The sequence below is a fragment of the Musa acuminata genome, chromosome BXJ1-6 (genome assembly GCF_036884655.1).
Source record: "Musa acuminata AAA Group cultivar baxijiao chromosome BXJ1-6, Cavendish_Baxijiao_AAA, whole genome shotgun sequence".
Taxonomy (NCBI): domain Eukaryota; kingdom Viridiplantae; phylum Streptophyta; class Magnoliopsida; order Zingiberales; family Musaceae; genus Musa; species Musa acuminata.
In genome coordinates this window covers 3,251,550-3,265,001 of record NC_088332.1, presented here as the reverse complement: position 1 = coordinate 3,265,001, position 13,452 = coordinate 3,251,550, and the positions used below count along the sequence as shown (strand labels likewise).

Genomic DNA, 13,452 nt, shown 5'->3' with positions numbered 1-13,452 from the left:
CTGCAGGCATTTGGCAAATCATCAAACATTTGCCACGCATCCACGAGAGGGGGGTCAAGCTCGTGCTAAGGCACAATTCGCCAATTGCACACAGCAGATAAATGATACCAAAAAACTTCAAATAAAAAAAAAATATATTCATCTTGCTTCTCTGAAAGTACCCAAATGCTCATACAAGAGATCTGGACAGCTTCGTAGCTTTGGAGAGATGGAATAACAATAAATTGGAACAAGTTACCATCGAAGGAAGATATAAAAAGGCTGAATCATTCCACCCAAAATGGATGGTTTGACAAAAAGAAACAGGCCTACAAAGGCATTAATGTCAAAGGATCTCGTCAGATGAGATCGGCAACATTGGAAGGCAGCTCCTCTATCACCACATTGTAGAACCTCTGTATATCAAATAGCATCCTCTCATCATCACGGGTAACAAAGTTTATTGCGGAACCCTTTCTTCCAAAACGTCCACTTCGTCCGATCCGATGGAGGTAGTTCTCCGGTTGAGTAGGCAGATCATAATTTATCACCATTGACACTTGCTGGACATCAATACCACGAGCAAGAAGGTCAGTTGTGACGAGAACACGAGAGGAGCCAGAACGGAATTCCCGCATTATAATGTCCCTGGTGTTTTGGTCCATGTCTCCGTGAGTAGCAGAAACCGTGTGATCCCTGCTCCTCATCTTATCGGTGAGCCAGTCAACCTTGCGTCGAGTGTTAACAAAGATGACACTTTGAGTGATGGTCAGTGCTTCATAAAGGTCACAGAGGGTATCAAGCTTCCACTCTTCTTTCTCGACATTGACATAAAACTGCCTTATACCCTCCAGGGTGAGTTCATCACGCTTCACAAGGATCCTAACAGGTTTGTTCATAAACTTCCTGGTAATCTCTAGGGCCTCAGGTGGCATTGTGGCAGAGAAGACGCCCACCTGAATTTTTGAAGGGAGTAACTGGAAGATATCATATATCTGAAAAGAAACATCAATTGTCAAATTTATATACACAGCTCAGAATATATTAGATGAATGGGAAATAAAGAAAGCATATTTCAAATTAGCAATATAATCCAAGTCAGCAGACACATGCACATGTAGAATGAGAGTATGTAGCAGGTGTTGAACATAGACATCAAGTACTAGTACTTCAGCATATTAACAATACAATAACAGTTCTTTGGCAATGAAAAACAACAAATAAACCACATTCTATATAGAAAATTATAAGGGAACAATATAGTTTGCATGGACACGGTAATGAAAGTCATTTGTAACAACAAACTATCACAATTTTTTTTTATACCAAAGAAACAAGTTAGACAAAAGGTCAGCACTTTGTGGTGACAGAAGATGTAATATGATATGCATTATCATGCTTGCGATTTTTTGCCACTAATGACAGGAACTGGATTGAGTTGGAGGAAGGATTTGCTCAATAAATTCTCAGTAGAGGGTAAAAAGGGACAAACAACAATAACAGGCTATTTATATTATAAGCTCATATGCATGTAAAATACTTTCAGCTGTTTTTCATATTGCAAATATCAAGCATCTAGAAGATAATTAATGTGAGAAACTGTGACTGTATAAAATTCAGGCCCAAGTCCTCAAAGATCCAATATTTATTTTACCAACTCACTGTCAGTCATACATTAATCATGTTATACAACAACATAGCCGATTTTGTTTATAAACCACTTTCTCGTAGTCTGATACTTAGCTCTTAGACCGTAGGCATATTGAGAAAGGAATTTAAAAGCCTAAAGAAGGTTCTTTAATAATCAAAAGTATCTTGAATCAGAATTCTATTAACTGATACAAAGATTTTTAAGTCTATGATACACATAAAATATGCATTCATTCTTATAATCAGTTCTGTATATTGCAGAACACATTAAAATAATAAAACATTTCTGATACAGTAATTAAAATAATAAAATTGTTTCATCAGAATAACAGGAGTTATCAGCAAAGAGAGAACCTGATCCTTGAAGCCTCGTGAAAGCATTTCATCTGCCTCATCCAAGACAAACATTTTAATGTAGTCAGGACGAAGGGATTGCCTCCTCAACATATCAAAGACACGACCTGGAGTACCAACCACGACATGGACCCCACTTTGAAGAATCCGTTGATCCTCTCGGACACTAGTCCCTCCTACACAAGCATGAACTTTGACACCTAAATAGTCACCAAGTGCTCGCATGACTTTCTCAATTTGCTGTGCTAGTTCTCTAGTGGGGGCAAGAACCAAAGCCTGGCATTGGACCAAGCCATAATCAAGCTGCTGCAGTATTCCAGAGCAAAAAGTTGCAGTTTTTCCTGTGCCTGACTGTGCTTGCTGAATAACATCTAGACCCTTGCAAAAGGGAACTATTCCTCTTTGCTGAATTGCAGATGGTTTCTCAAAACCTACAATGATAACAATATTAAATGTCCAACAACAGAACATATATGTTACAGAAGTATTTTGTAGCCAAAATGCTAACCAAAAAATACCATTGCAATGTCTTACCATAGGCATAAATGCCTCTAAGAAGGTTTTCGTGGAGTCCCATGTCATCAAAACTTTCACAAATCTCATCATATGAGGTGAAGAATTCTTGCCCATCCGCATTTAGCCTGTATTAACCATATGAAAACAATTGACAAAAAATTACATGTGATCACACCAAAGAAATAGCATGTATGGATCATTTATAAGGAAAACAATAATAAAATTAAAGTAAATAGACAAAAACAAGGTTCAGGTGAAGTACAGCTCAGTCATTTTAGCATCATATTGACGAGCATCAAATTGTGATCCTTCCGGTGCCATTCCAGCCATGCCTGGAAAGCAGAGAACAAATAATTATACAAAAAGGTAGAAAACTGAAGCAACGGTCTTTACAAAGTATCACAAAAACTAAAAAACTGAACTTGTTCGTTCAATTACAACAATAGATAGCACTTAGAACAACAGAAATTATCCAGAAATTGAGGAGAAAGAGATGCACCAGAGAAGAACAAACTAAAAATATATGATAATCAGAAGAATGAAAATCTTCCACAGCAACAAATAGCAATCACATGTTTATGTTTCCACTTTGAATGATATGATAGATCTCCTGTCATCTTGAAAAATGTGGGAAAACAGGATAAAGCTATGAATACAGAAGCAAAAAGGCATAGAAGTAATGACATGATTAATAAAACAAAAAAGCTCAACCGCTGCAAGTTTGAAGCATAAAATAAGGCCAGATAAATTGCTCCACTAAACATAGTGTATTGTGGATAAATCAAAATGTTACAACCTGACCTAATGGGATGAACCATTGGCTGGCTCAAAATAATTAAGCTTCACTTGTCGATAATACACTCATTAACTCCTTATAAACCAATCCAAAACTCTGTCCACTTCTGATGTGGGACTAAGGTGGTATGTTACAACAACATCCTGATAAGGACGCAACATAACCCATTACAATGATTGTAACATCAGTTTAGTCCCATATTAGAGGTGGCCAAAGACTTCACTAGTATATAAGGGGTGATAGGTGTACTCTTGTTAACTTGGTCCTAATAATTTTGAGCCAGTGATTCAGGCTCAACGAAACTAACATATCAGTTATCCTCAAGCCAGGTTACGATATAAAAAGTTGAGAGGAGGAGAAGATTATTCTTACAACTAAGACTGCAAGAAAAGCCTGAAGAAGATTTGGCTAAGCCTTGCAAGATGATCCCAATAGAAGGGAAAAGAAATTATAGAGATGACAATAGGTAGCTGGCTTTAAGGATAGAATTTTATAGACGTGAAGGTTGAAGGAACTAACATTTACATTGCATAATATAGTAGCAAGATTAACAGGAGAAAAGTAAATCATATTGCATAAGAAGCTTCTGTAGAGCCTGTAACAACAGGCCATGTCTTGCAAGAATTAAATGTAAAACATCTATGATCGGCTTCAACTAATTGTCCAAAGACGATTTTTAAAAGATCAGGGAAGAGAAGAGAAAAACAACACTGATGTATCACAATTCACCAAAAGCATTTTTCATCGAAAGGAAACCATAAGATGATCCCATCTCATGGTGCTATACCACCAGGGAAAAACTAACGCAAAGCATAGACTACTTGGAGAAGAGAAAAGCTGATCCAAGAAATAAGATCCCATCAATCAATCAAAAGTGGTTCGTTAAAAAAACGGAGACAAAAAAGAGGTTGATTACTAGCTGCCATACATCCACACAAAAGAAACCTAAAACATCAAGAAACCAGTAGTTCCAAATTGATTCAGTACTACGAAAAGGTCATCAATATGCAAACAAGACACAATATTTCCACGATTTCGCAAAGACGGATCTAATCTCGATCAACGTAAGCAGCCTAAATCACAAAACAATTCACCTGATCACGAGGTTGGAATTGACGCGGCGAGAACGTAAGGCCGGATTGGAATCAGAGGGAGGGCCACCGATCGAGAAATGAACCCGAGGTGGATATTGGATTCAACGGCAGCGAGGGCAGTCGCAGTTCTTATTAGTCGAGGCTGCTAACGGACGCGACCGCGGGGCTCTTAACTAGGGTTTCCTTCGGACCAACATCAATTGGGCCGGACCGGTCTCGACCGGATGAACCGGAGCCCTATCAGGGTTTTATTTTTACATTTAGCAAAAAAGAAAAATATACAATTTACTTTCTAAAACGAAAAGTTGGGTTTCCGTTGGCTTTTACTTTGGGATGTGCAGTAAGCCAACACACATAACTCTACAATAAGAGGAGAGATATAAAATGTAGTATATATTTCGAAGTATATTAAAAATATTTATGCTTTGTTGGGCCAACAAAAATTGAGCCGGGCCGAATCAGGCCTGCCTTCAACCCAACAAAAGGACCAGCCGATGGAGCCTTTGCAATAGTGCTCGAGGCAGATCTCATCCAACTGCAGTCAGTTCCTTACAAGTGTGCGACTCAAAACACAGGAAATTATTGTAACTGAGAAGGTAATCTACAATAATAACTTCCTGTTTCTCAATTAAGATTTATAACCTGGCTTCATAATAGTCCTATGTGTGTATCTCCTGCCATTACCCGCACTTCCATGTTCATCTATGTTCAAGATTCCTGTCTAAAAGTAAATGATAGTTTATACTTCAGAGGTATCATCATACTGGCATGTCAATTTCTCTGCAATATCTCTGGAAAACATCTAAGTTGTTCCAAATGAAGAAAATTCCATCACCCAAAAAAGCGAAAACAAAACAAAGGCCACAACCACCAGCTCATCTCTACACATTAAAACTCATGAAGAGACAAAATATCATCCTTTCAAACAGAGCACCAACCAGTCTGAACAACTGTTTAACAGTAAAGCATGAAGAATCTATACAACATGTAGATGTATTAATCAATTATTAATCATAAAACAATTGATCTCCCGTGGCACTCTAACCGGATGATGAAAACTTCATTATTTATGATGTACAAAGTACTCTATATTACAAGGAGTATCCACTAATCCAGCAAATCATTCTTGAACATATGATGGATCATTTAATCTTCACTTTTTGTTTGAAACCAAACACAACACAGTGCTTCTGCAAGTGGATTATATGTCAAAACTGCATTCAGAGTCTATCCAATTATTCAGAAGCTGCTCAGCTTCTTGCACATGGCATGCAACATTCCTGTTGAAATTAGCATTGATAAGCAGCACTTGACATATTTTACTTGTCATTCTGCACTCCGAATAAGATGTGATGCATCCTCAGGCAAGTCTTGGCTGAAATTGTGTTTAGACTGATTTAGAATTCCTCTGTTTACAAATTTGTCCTGAGTAAGTTACCACCCTTGCAATGCTAACCATAAAATGAAAAAAAGAAAATAATGCTTTGGAGTTCACTGAGGAAACAAATCCACACCTGGCACCACCATTCCCTGTGTCATTCTCAAGAATCTCGTGCACTTCTTATACTAAACTATTTTGCCTAAAAAAATTCCACACAATTTTACTTCTATAGTGCTGCATTTTGTCGATCTGTCATCCCAAATTTCGGCAGCATGCTGAATAATAGCAAAGGGTAGCTGCAAATAGCTACAGAGCAATACATCAGTCAGCCTCGAAACTATTGGTATGCTGGCAATCTCTAACTTATCTTGCACCATTTTATTCATAAGTAGGCCTCCCTCAAGCAAAAGATTCAGTTTGCTTTTAGTGTAGAGTTCAAACACCCAAGTCCCATATCAGAAGTGGGCTAAGACAAAGACTTAGATTGACTTATAAGAGCTTGGATCTAAACATTCTAAATCCATAGTTCAAGTCTAAAAAGTTAATAGGTCAGTTATTCGACGAGCATGACTAATATGAGAGCCGACGTAATATTGGGTGTGGTGAGACGTTCGAGTAGGAAACAACTACCTGTAAACAAGGCTAGAGGGCATAGAAGGTACGTCATGGCATGGAACCACCATTGCACTATGTTATGTTAGGGATTGATATGTTATGTGGAGCCTTGACGAGAATATCAAGCTCTTAAGTGGATGAGACTATAACACCCAAGTTTAGTCGCACATCAGAAGTGAACAAAGACCTAGGTCGACTTACAAAGGTCTGAAGAGTGCATTATTATTAATTTGGACTTAAGTAGGTTGATTGTTCAAGCTCATTAAGTTAATATATTAGTTGTCCAACCAAGATCGGATAACAAGAATTGCATTTCAAGGTACACCACAGCAGTGCTACACCAACAGGATGGAGGCTAAAGCCACTATTATGTTATGTTGGCTGGACCAACCAACACTTTCTGAAACAATAGCCTTAGACCAGAAAGCTCATGGATGGAGTTCTGCTCTTTCTCATATAACACTTTGGTGGATGATGAAGCTACCATAGCCCTTCCTGCACACCCAGATTGTCCAACTTGCAGAACTGACAAAACAACAAATAGCCTACAATGCAATAGTTCATAGCTGATCCATCCCTTGATCTTTCATATGGTTTGGTTAACCCAACACTTTTGAATCACATAAATTATGTCAAAAGTTATTAAGGTGTCCACCAAGTGTTGCCTCCTGCTGATTAAAACTTCCCATACTAAAAGTAATGTCTTCGTAATACACTTTAGGAGGCTATAAGAACAATGTTTCGACATGATAGAGAACTCTCTTTCGTGATTCTGTCTTTTCTTAATTTCTACCAATTTGTGCTTAAACATTTGAAAAGTAATAGTTGATGAGGAGAAATAATGACACATTTAACAGTGAAGGTAAAATTAAAATTGCAGAAATATTCCAACCAGAACAGGATTAATTAAAAGAAAGGGCATAGCAGCAGTTACGGTGAGGGAGGAGAGCCCTTGGTGGCGGACCAGACCGAGTCCCATATGCCACGGAGCCCGCCGAGGACATGAGGGATAGCTGAGACGATAGCGCCAGAGGCGACCCCGATGGCGAGCGACTCAGGGAAGCCGGGCTTGGAGTCGAGCTTCATCTCCAGAACGGCGAGGCGGGTGTTGACGCCATCGAGCTTGCGGGGGGAGTCGGCCGCGAAGCGCTCCTTCTTGGCGGCGTACCTGAAGAGGATGGCCTGGAGCTCGCGGATGGCCCGGAGGGACGCCTCGCGGGGGCTGAGCCCCTGCGACTCGTAGTGGGCGAGAACTTCTTCGGGGCCCGGAGGCTGGCGCCGCTTACTCTTCTTGGTGGTGGTGACGCTGCCGGGACTGGAGCCGGCATTGAGAGGGGGAGGGGACGGGAAAGGGTTTGGGGGGAGCGCAGCGTTGGGAGTCGGGGGCTGCTGCATAGCTATCTGGGGGAAGAGATAGTAGAAAAGATGAAAAGAAGACGAAGGGACAGATAGGGTTTAAGAGGGTTTGATGCGTGAGAGATGTTTGACGAAATGGCTCTTTAACGTTGTCCGGCGGATGGTGACCGGATGTGACGGAGAGAGAGATATGGGCCTTATATAGATTTTTCATGGGCCGGACCCGCTACACCATAAATGCTTGTTGGGCTACGTCCAATAAATGAAGGGATAGGCCCATAACATGTACTTGTTTGATGACTCACCTTGGCTGACAGGTGTAAACTTTATCTACCAAAGTTGTAAAGTCATAACTTTTTTATAAAAAGTCATATTTTAAATTAGATTAAAAATATTTATTTTTTTATTTATAGACTCTATAAAAGTATTCTTCTACTTTTCTTTAGCTCTCTGCTGCCAATTTGACCCCCTTCTAAATATTGCATATGTAGGTCACCTTAATAAAATATTTTTTATTTCAATATTATCTGATAATTACATAAGAGGTTTGACACCCCCTCATCATATTAATCATCTTTTTTTTATTATATGAGTAATATTTTTATCAGTCTTAAGAGAAGAGTGGTCCTCATAGTTGAATCGTATTCTTTGCGATCTAGTTTATCTTTATATATTTTATAAATCTTCAGTACTTATATTTATAAAATATTATATGTATAATAATTACTTTATAAAAAATTTAATCTCAAGATTTTCTTATGATCACACAAGATTATTGACCCCCTCTAATTGAATAATATTTTAATACCGCATCCCAAGAGTTAATGAAAAAAAATGAAGAATTATATTAGGTCATTCACAAATAACATAAAATTATATCAAATCTCATATTGTGTTTTGATTTATCAAAATACACATTTTGGTCTCAACCATGCACTCACTCCTTGTAGCATGACTTTCTCTCATCCTTCCAATATACAGTGAGAACAACTCCTTTGAGCCAAAAAGGCCATTCCAAACAACACATGATGCATGTTTGAGATCTTTTAAAGCCCAATGACAGAGACAAGAGGTTCTTTTTCTAATAGAAGTGGGCATCTCACTCACCCTCTCACTCTCGAGGATATGCCGATGACAAACCCTACCTGTCCATTTCTAGTGTAGCCATCAAAGTGAATCCATGAGATTTGGGGTGCACACCTCCAACGATGCATATATTGCCAAGTCAGCTGTCACTGTTGGCAGTGCCATCTGTTCCACGTGCATGTTTATATCGTTGACCATGACAGCTCATCGTGACGGCATAGAATTGTATCGTGCACTCGAGTTGACAACTTATTTTCATTAGAATATTAAGACTAGCCTCCGGGCTAAGTCTAAGAGATAAGCTTACCCTACCGCACCTAAATCATGTCAACACAACATCAATCTAATTAATGGATGCTGAAATGAAAAACCATTTAGTTGCCTGAGTCTCTGAGATCAACTCTATGGCCCAATCAACATATGGGAAAAGATGGTCTACAGATGTGGTTGATCATAGGAGGATGATAAGTAATCAACAGTGTGATGGAGTGATTGGTGCAGTATCAACTTGAGCTAAACAATAGCATGCGATTTGATCTTTGTTGATAGGCAATAGCACAATTTGCACAAAGTGAGTGGATCACAAATCCACTCCTTTCTTTGATGCGATGTTGATGGATCATAAAGTGGAATCCCTCCTCTCCCACCTTTGTGTGCATTCAATCACCATTCATGTAGTGAGGTCCAGTAATTAACAGTTTGAAGTCTAAGGTTATGGAGTTGCTCACCTCCACTGCCTCCAGTACTGAACTGATATGATGAGAAAGTTTTGAAGGACCCAATGAGCTCATTGGGACTCCAATCTCCATCATACACAATTAGTACAGGAGGGCCTCACTTTTTCACTTTTATTTGATCTATCTGCAGGTAAGTATGCATGGTAAGGAGAAGGCCTTCTTCCCTGTCCGCATCTGGTCACATTCTTCCAAGTTCAAGGGGTTGTTCTCCAACCTGAAGAATAGTAATGAGAAGGTTTCACATGAGGAGACATGTACCTCTGAGATGTCACCTACAAGGCCAACCAAAGGAGATGAGAAGCATGTCTGTTGGATGAACTAGGTTATCAGTTTATGCTGCTACTATATAGAGTTAATTCTGGAGGTCGATGTTGAAATGTGATGCTGTTGTTGCAATCACATGGTGGAGACTTTCTCTCCCTTTTTCTTTGGAGGAAACATTGGTAGCTAAAACTACTGCTGCTTGCAACTAAAATTAATGACTTGTTTGTTTGGCATATAGATAAACCATGCAGCTTGTGTGCTGCATCTTGATTTCTATGACTCTCATCCTAGTGCTTGTCATCAATCAGTTAAAACAATGTCAAAGCATCAAATGAGCTACAAAAGTCACACATTTGATGGTTTATCACTGGCTGAAGCTACTCACTCACATGCAGTAAAACCTCAGTATCAGAGCAGCAAAATCTTACTTCCTTTATTCTTCTTTCTTTTTGAAAGAGAGAGAAAGAGAGAGGGAGGGGGGGGGGGCTGTTTTCTAGCCTATTTAGTTTTATAATACGATATCACATGCAGTAAAGCCTCAGTTTCTTCTCTTTTTAGAGAGAGATACTTTGTTACAGTCCTTGATGTATCTTTGTATTTTCTTTTTAATCTTTCATCATCTAAATCAGCAAGTTTAGCCACTTGTGAGGAACAGTTTCTTTAGGGTTAAAGACAATGTTGTATCTTCTATCATCTTACCAAGCACTGCTGCTCCAGGAGAATATTCCAAACCATGGTTTAACTCAAGAGCAAAGGCTCATCTTCCAAGACTGATAAGCTCATGCCATGCTGCTGCTTGAATGCAGGTGCTGAGGTAGATGAGTGTCTCCCAAAAGCACAACAAGCTGCATAAAGATGTCTGCTACTAGAGGCCACGGTGGGTTCCCATCCACTCCCATCACCTTCTCTCAATCAATCATGTCTCATCCCCAAACAACACCATACATTTACACTCCTACACTGCCATGTCTACAATTCACAAGCCATGCCAAAGAAGCCAGCAGCATCTCTCCTACTAGGAAGTACTAATGGACCATTGGATGTTTTGGTGTGGTTCCCCATATAGAGAGAGAGAGAGAGAGAGAGAGCAGCCGTGGTAGGTGAAGGCTCAAACTCACATGAGTACAATCACAACTTCATTTACTCCTTACATTATAAATCTTAGCATCTATCTATATGATTTAAAAATAATTTATTTAACTTGAAAACTAATTTATCCTTTCTGAATATCAATAATGCATAATCAAATAGATCACAAAGATACTTTTGATAGAAAAAATTATATCAGTCAATAAATATTATGACTCCTAAATGAAAATCTAACTATCGGGATGATTATATCGTGGAGTTTTATTAAACGATATCAACGATTTATAGAATGTGACGTAGAGCATCGAAATTTTCAATTGGAATAAAATTTTGATTTGAAGAAGAGTTCGTTAGACCCGTTGAAATTCTACTAAAAAATTATTTTTTAGAATCAATTTTTTTCTAAATTCGCATTGATTAGATTATCCTTATATATCTTTACATGTCTTCTCTTACCTCGTTTGTGCCTCCTTTTCCAAATTATTTCATTCAAAATAAGAGCTTTAAATTTTTATCTTGGTGCAATAAATTTATGGTGAGATGACTAGCATTATGATCGTAGCAAACTGAAGACATGTGTTGCTACTTAGGACACCTAATCATATGCCATATAAAAACAACACCTTCTAACCAAATCCATTATATATGAAGATATACATTGCAAGTCAAATGACAATTCAATTCAACAACAAATCCCCCTCTTATGCCTTGAATTCAGATACAATTATTTGGAGGAGGGCGAGATCAAGGATGTGTAGCTAATTAATTCCCAACATGGAATTAATTTAAAAAAAAACAATGTAAATTGTGGGATGGAGGACAATAATACTTATATAATATGAAAGATTGATTCGTAGGATACAACTAGGAAAGAAAAAAACAAAAGAGAAAGATAATCTCCAAATAGTACCATTAAAAAGGACTCATTATATTAATCAAGTTGGCATAAAAGAATGAGAATGAACACATGATAACATGAACTTTTTTTTTTTTTTTGTAGATTCCACCACATTAGTCATTATATCTCCAAGCCATGACATTATGTTTTTGGATGATTTGGTCTCACCACATAAGTGATTATCTCCCTTTTCAGCAAAATTGTTAACACATTGTTATTTCCATAATGTTCTATTAATATACTTAATTCATAGACAAGTTTAAGTATTTTTTTTTGTACAAAAAATAAAAACAATTGAGAATAATTTGTGATAAATTCATAGTCGACAAGCCTACAGGAAACAAATTAATGGCAATCATATCTGTGTTGATTGATTAAAATAAAAGAAATTGAGTCGAAGTGATGAGGAATTAATGATGAAAGGATGGTAGAATCTTTGTGATGGGATGCGCCCGAGGAAAATGGCGTCGCTTCGTGACGTGGCTGATTTCGATTGGTCTTCGTTTACATGTTCTTTCCGTCGCCGCCTCAACCGTGTTCCGTCAATGACGGCGGAATTCTTGCTGACGCAGACGTCTACCCACTGGCTTGCCTCCACGCGCACCAGTCACAGGTTGCGGGTCCCATCATAGGCTTGCTGTGGGATTCTGTAATTGGTGGGTTTGCAGCCGTCAACCTCGTTACCTTGATTACTAAGCCAACGGAAACCGCTGGTGGGGCCCATGACAGCATCCAATAGGAGGTAGTCATTCGATGGGTGGTCGCTGGACTCATACAGACTTCTCATGAGATTGTTGCGCATGGTCAAATCCAACTCAAATAAAATAATTCAAAAATATGTTTATTCTCTTTGTAGTTGCACATTCTTGTGTCCAAATATTAGGTGGCTTTTGTACGATAATTATTCCGATGCTTAATTGGTCTTTTTTATGATTCCGATGCTTAATCGGTCGTTATCAATACGTATTGACATCGTCGTTCTCTGGAAGCCAGATTGGACCGGCTTTTTAGCCGATGACGACCGGAGCCGGCTTATTTCGAAACACGGCCCGCGCGTGGAACAGAGGGCACGCGCGGTCCGCGAACCCGAGGAGTACTGACCGCATCACGGCCGTCGGTTCCTCCACGTGAAACGAAACGAAACCCAAAACAATTCATTTCGCTAAGCCGATATGATGACCGGAGCCGGCTTATTTCCCAACCCGGCCCACGCGAGGACCACAAGAGCACGCGTGGGCCGCGAACCCGAGGTGACCCCATCACGGCCGTCGAATCTTCCACGTCTGATTCAACCGCTCGGGTCCACCACGTAGCTTTCCGACGCGGGACACGGCCGGGGCCCACCCTCGTGCTCCGAGATAATATTAAAATAATTAGTTCGGATAATTTTCCTCTCATAATACAAAAAAAAAAAAAAGGGAACGGGCCCGCTTCCATGCCACGTCACGGGGCACAGAGCTGAGGTGCGCCGTAATTAACTAAGCGCCAATCGCATTATAGGTGGGGTTTTGCTTAACCACCGGCTTAGCGGCATAGTAACCGTGGATTAGCGCGTGCCTGCCATTTCTTTTCCGTGAGGGCCGGGGTCGTGCCGGACGAATATGGCACGTGACGTCGGAACGCAAGCGTTCGTAGCG

General features: G+C 39.4%; 2 protein-coding genes across 2 annotated transcripts; both read right to left on the bottom strand.

The window, feature by feature from the left end:
• Positions 1-116: 116 nt before the first annotated feature.
• LOC103986683 (eukaryotic initiation factor 4A-1) lies at positions 117-4,549 on the bottom strand. The gene is made up of 5 exons (XM_009404760.3): positions 4,390-4,549; positions 2,762-2,831; positions 2,518-2,624; positions 1,984-2,414; positions 117-974 (listed from the first exon to the last, which is right to left on the bottom strand). Exons 2-5 carry the CDS (start codon positions 2,827-2,829, stop codon positions 339-341), a joined length of 1,242 nt encoding a protein of 413 aa, XP_009403035.2. The 5' UTR covers positions 2,830-2,831; positions 4,390-4,549; the 3' UTR covers positions 117-338.
• Positions 4,550-7,227: 2,678 nt separating this feature from the next.
• On the bottom strand, positions 7,228-7,883 carry LOC103986682 (uncharacterized). Its single transcript, XM_009404759.3, has one exon. The coding sequence runs from the start codon at positions 7,778-7,780 to the stop codon at positions 7,316-7,318; it is 465 nt and encodes a 154-aa protein (XP_009403034.2). The 5' UTR covers positions 7,781-7,883; the 3' UTR covers positions 7,228-7,315.
• Between the last annotated feature and the right edge of the window lie 5,569 nt (positions 7,884-13,452).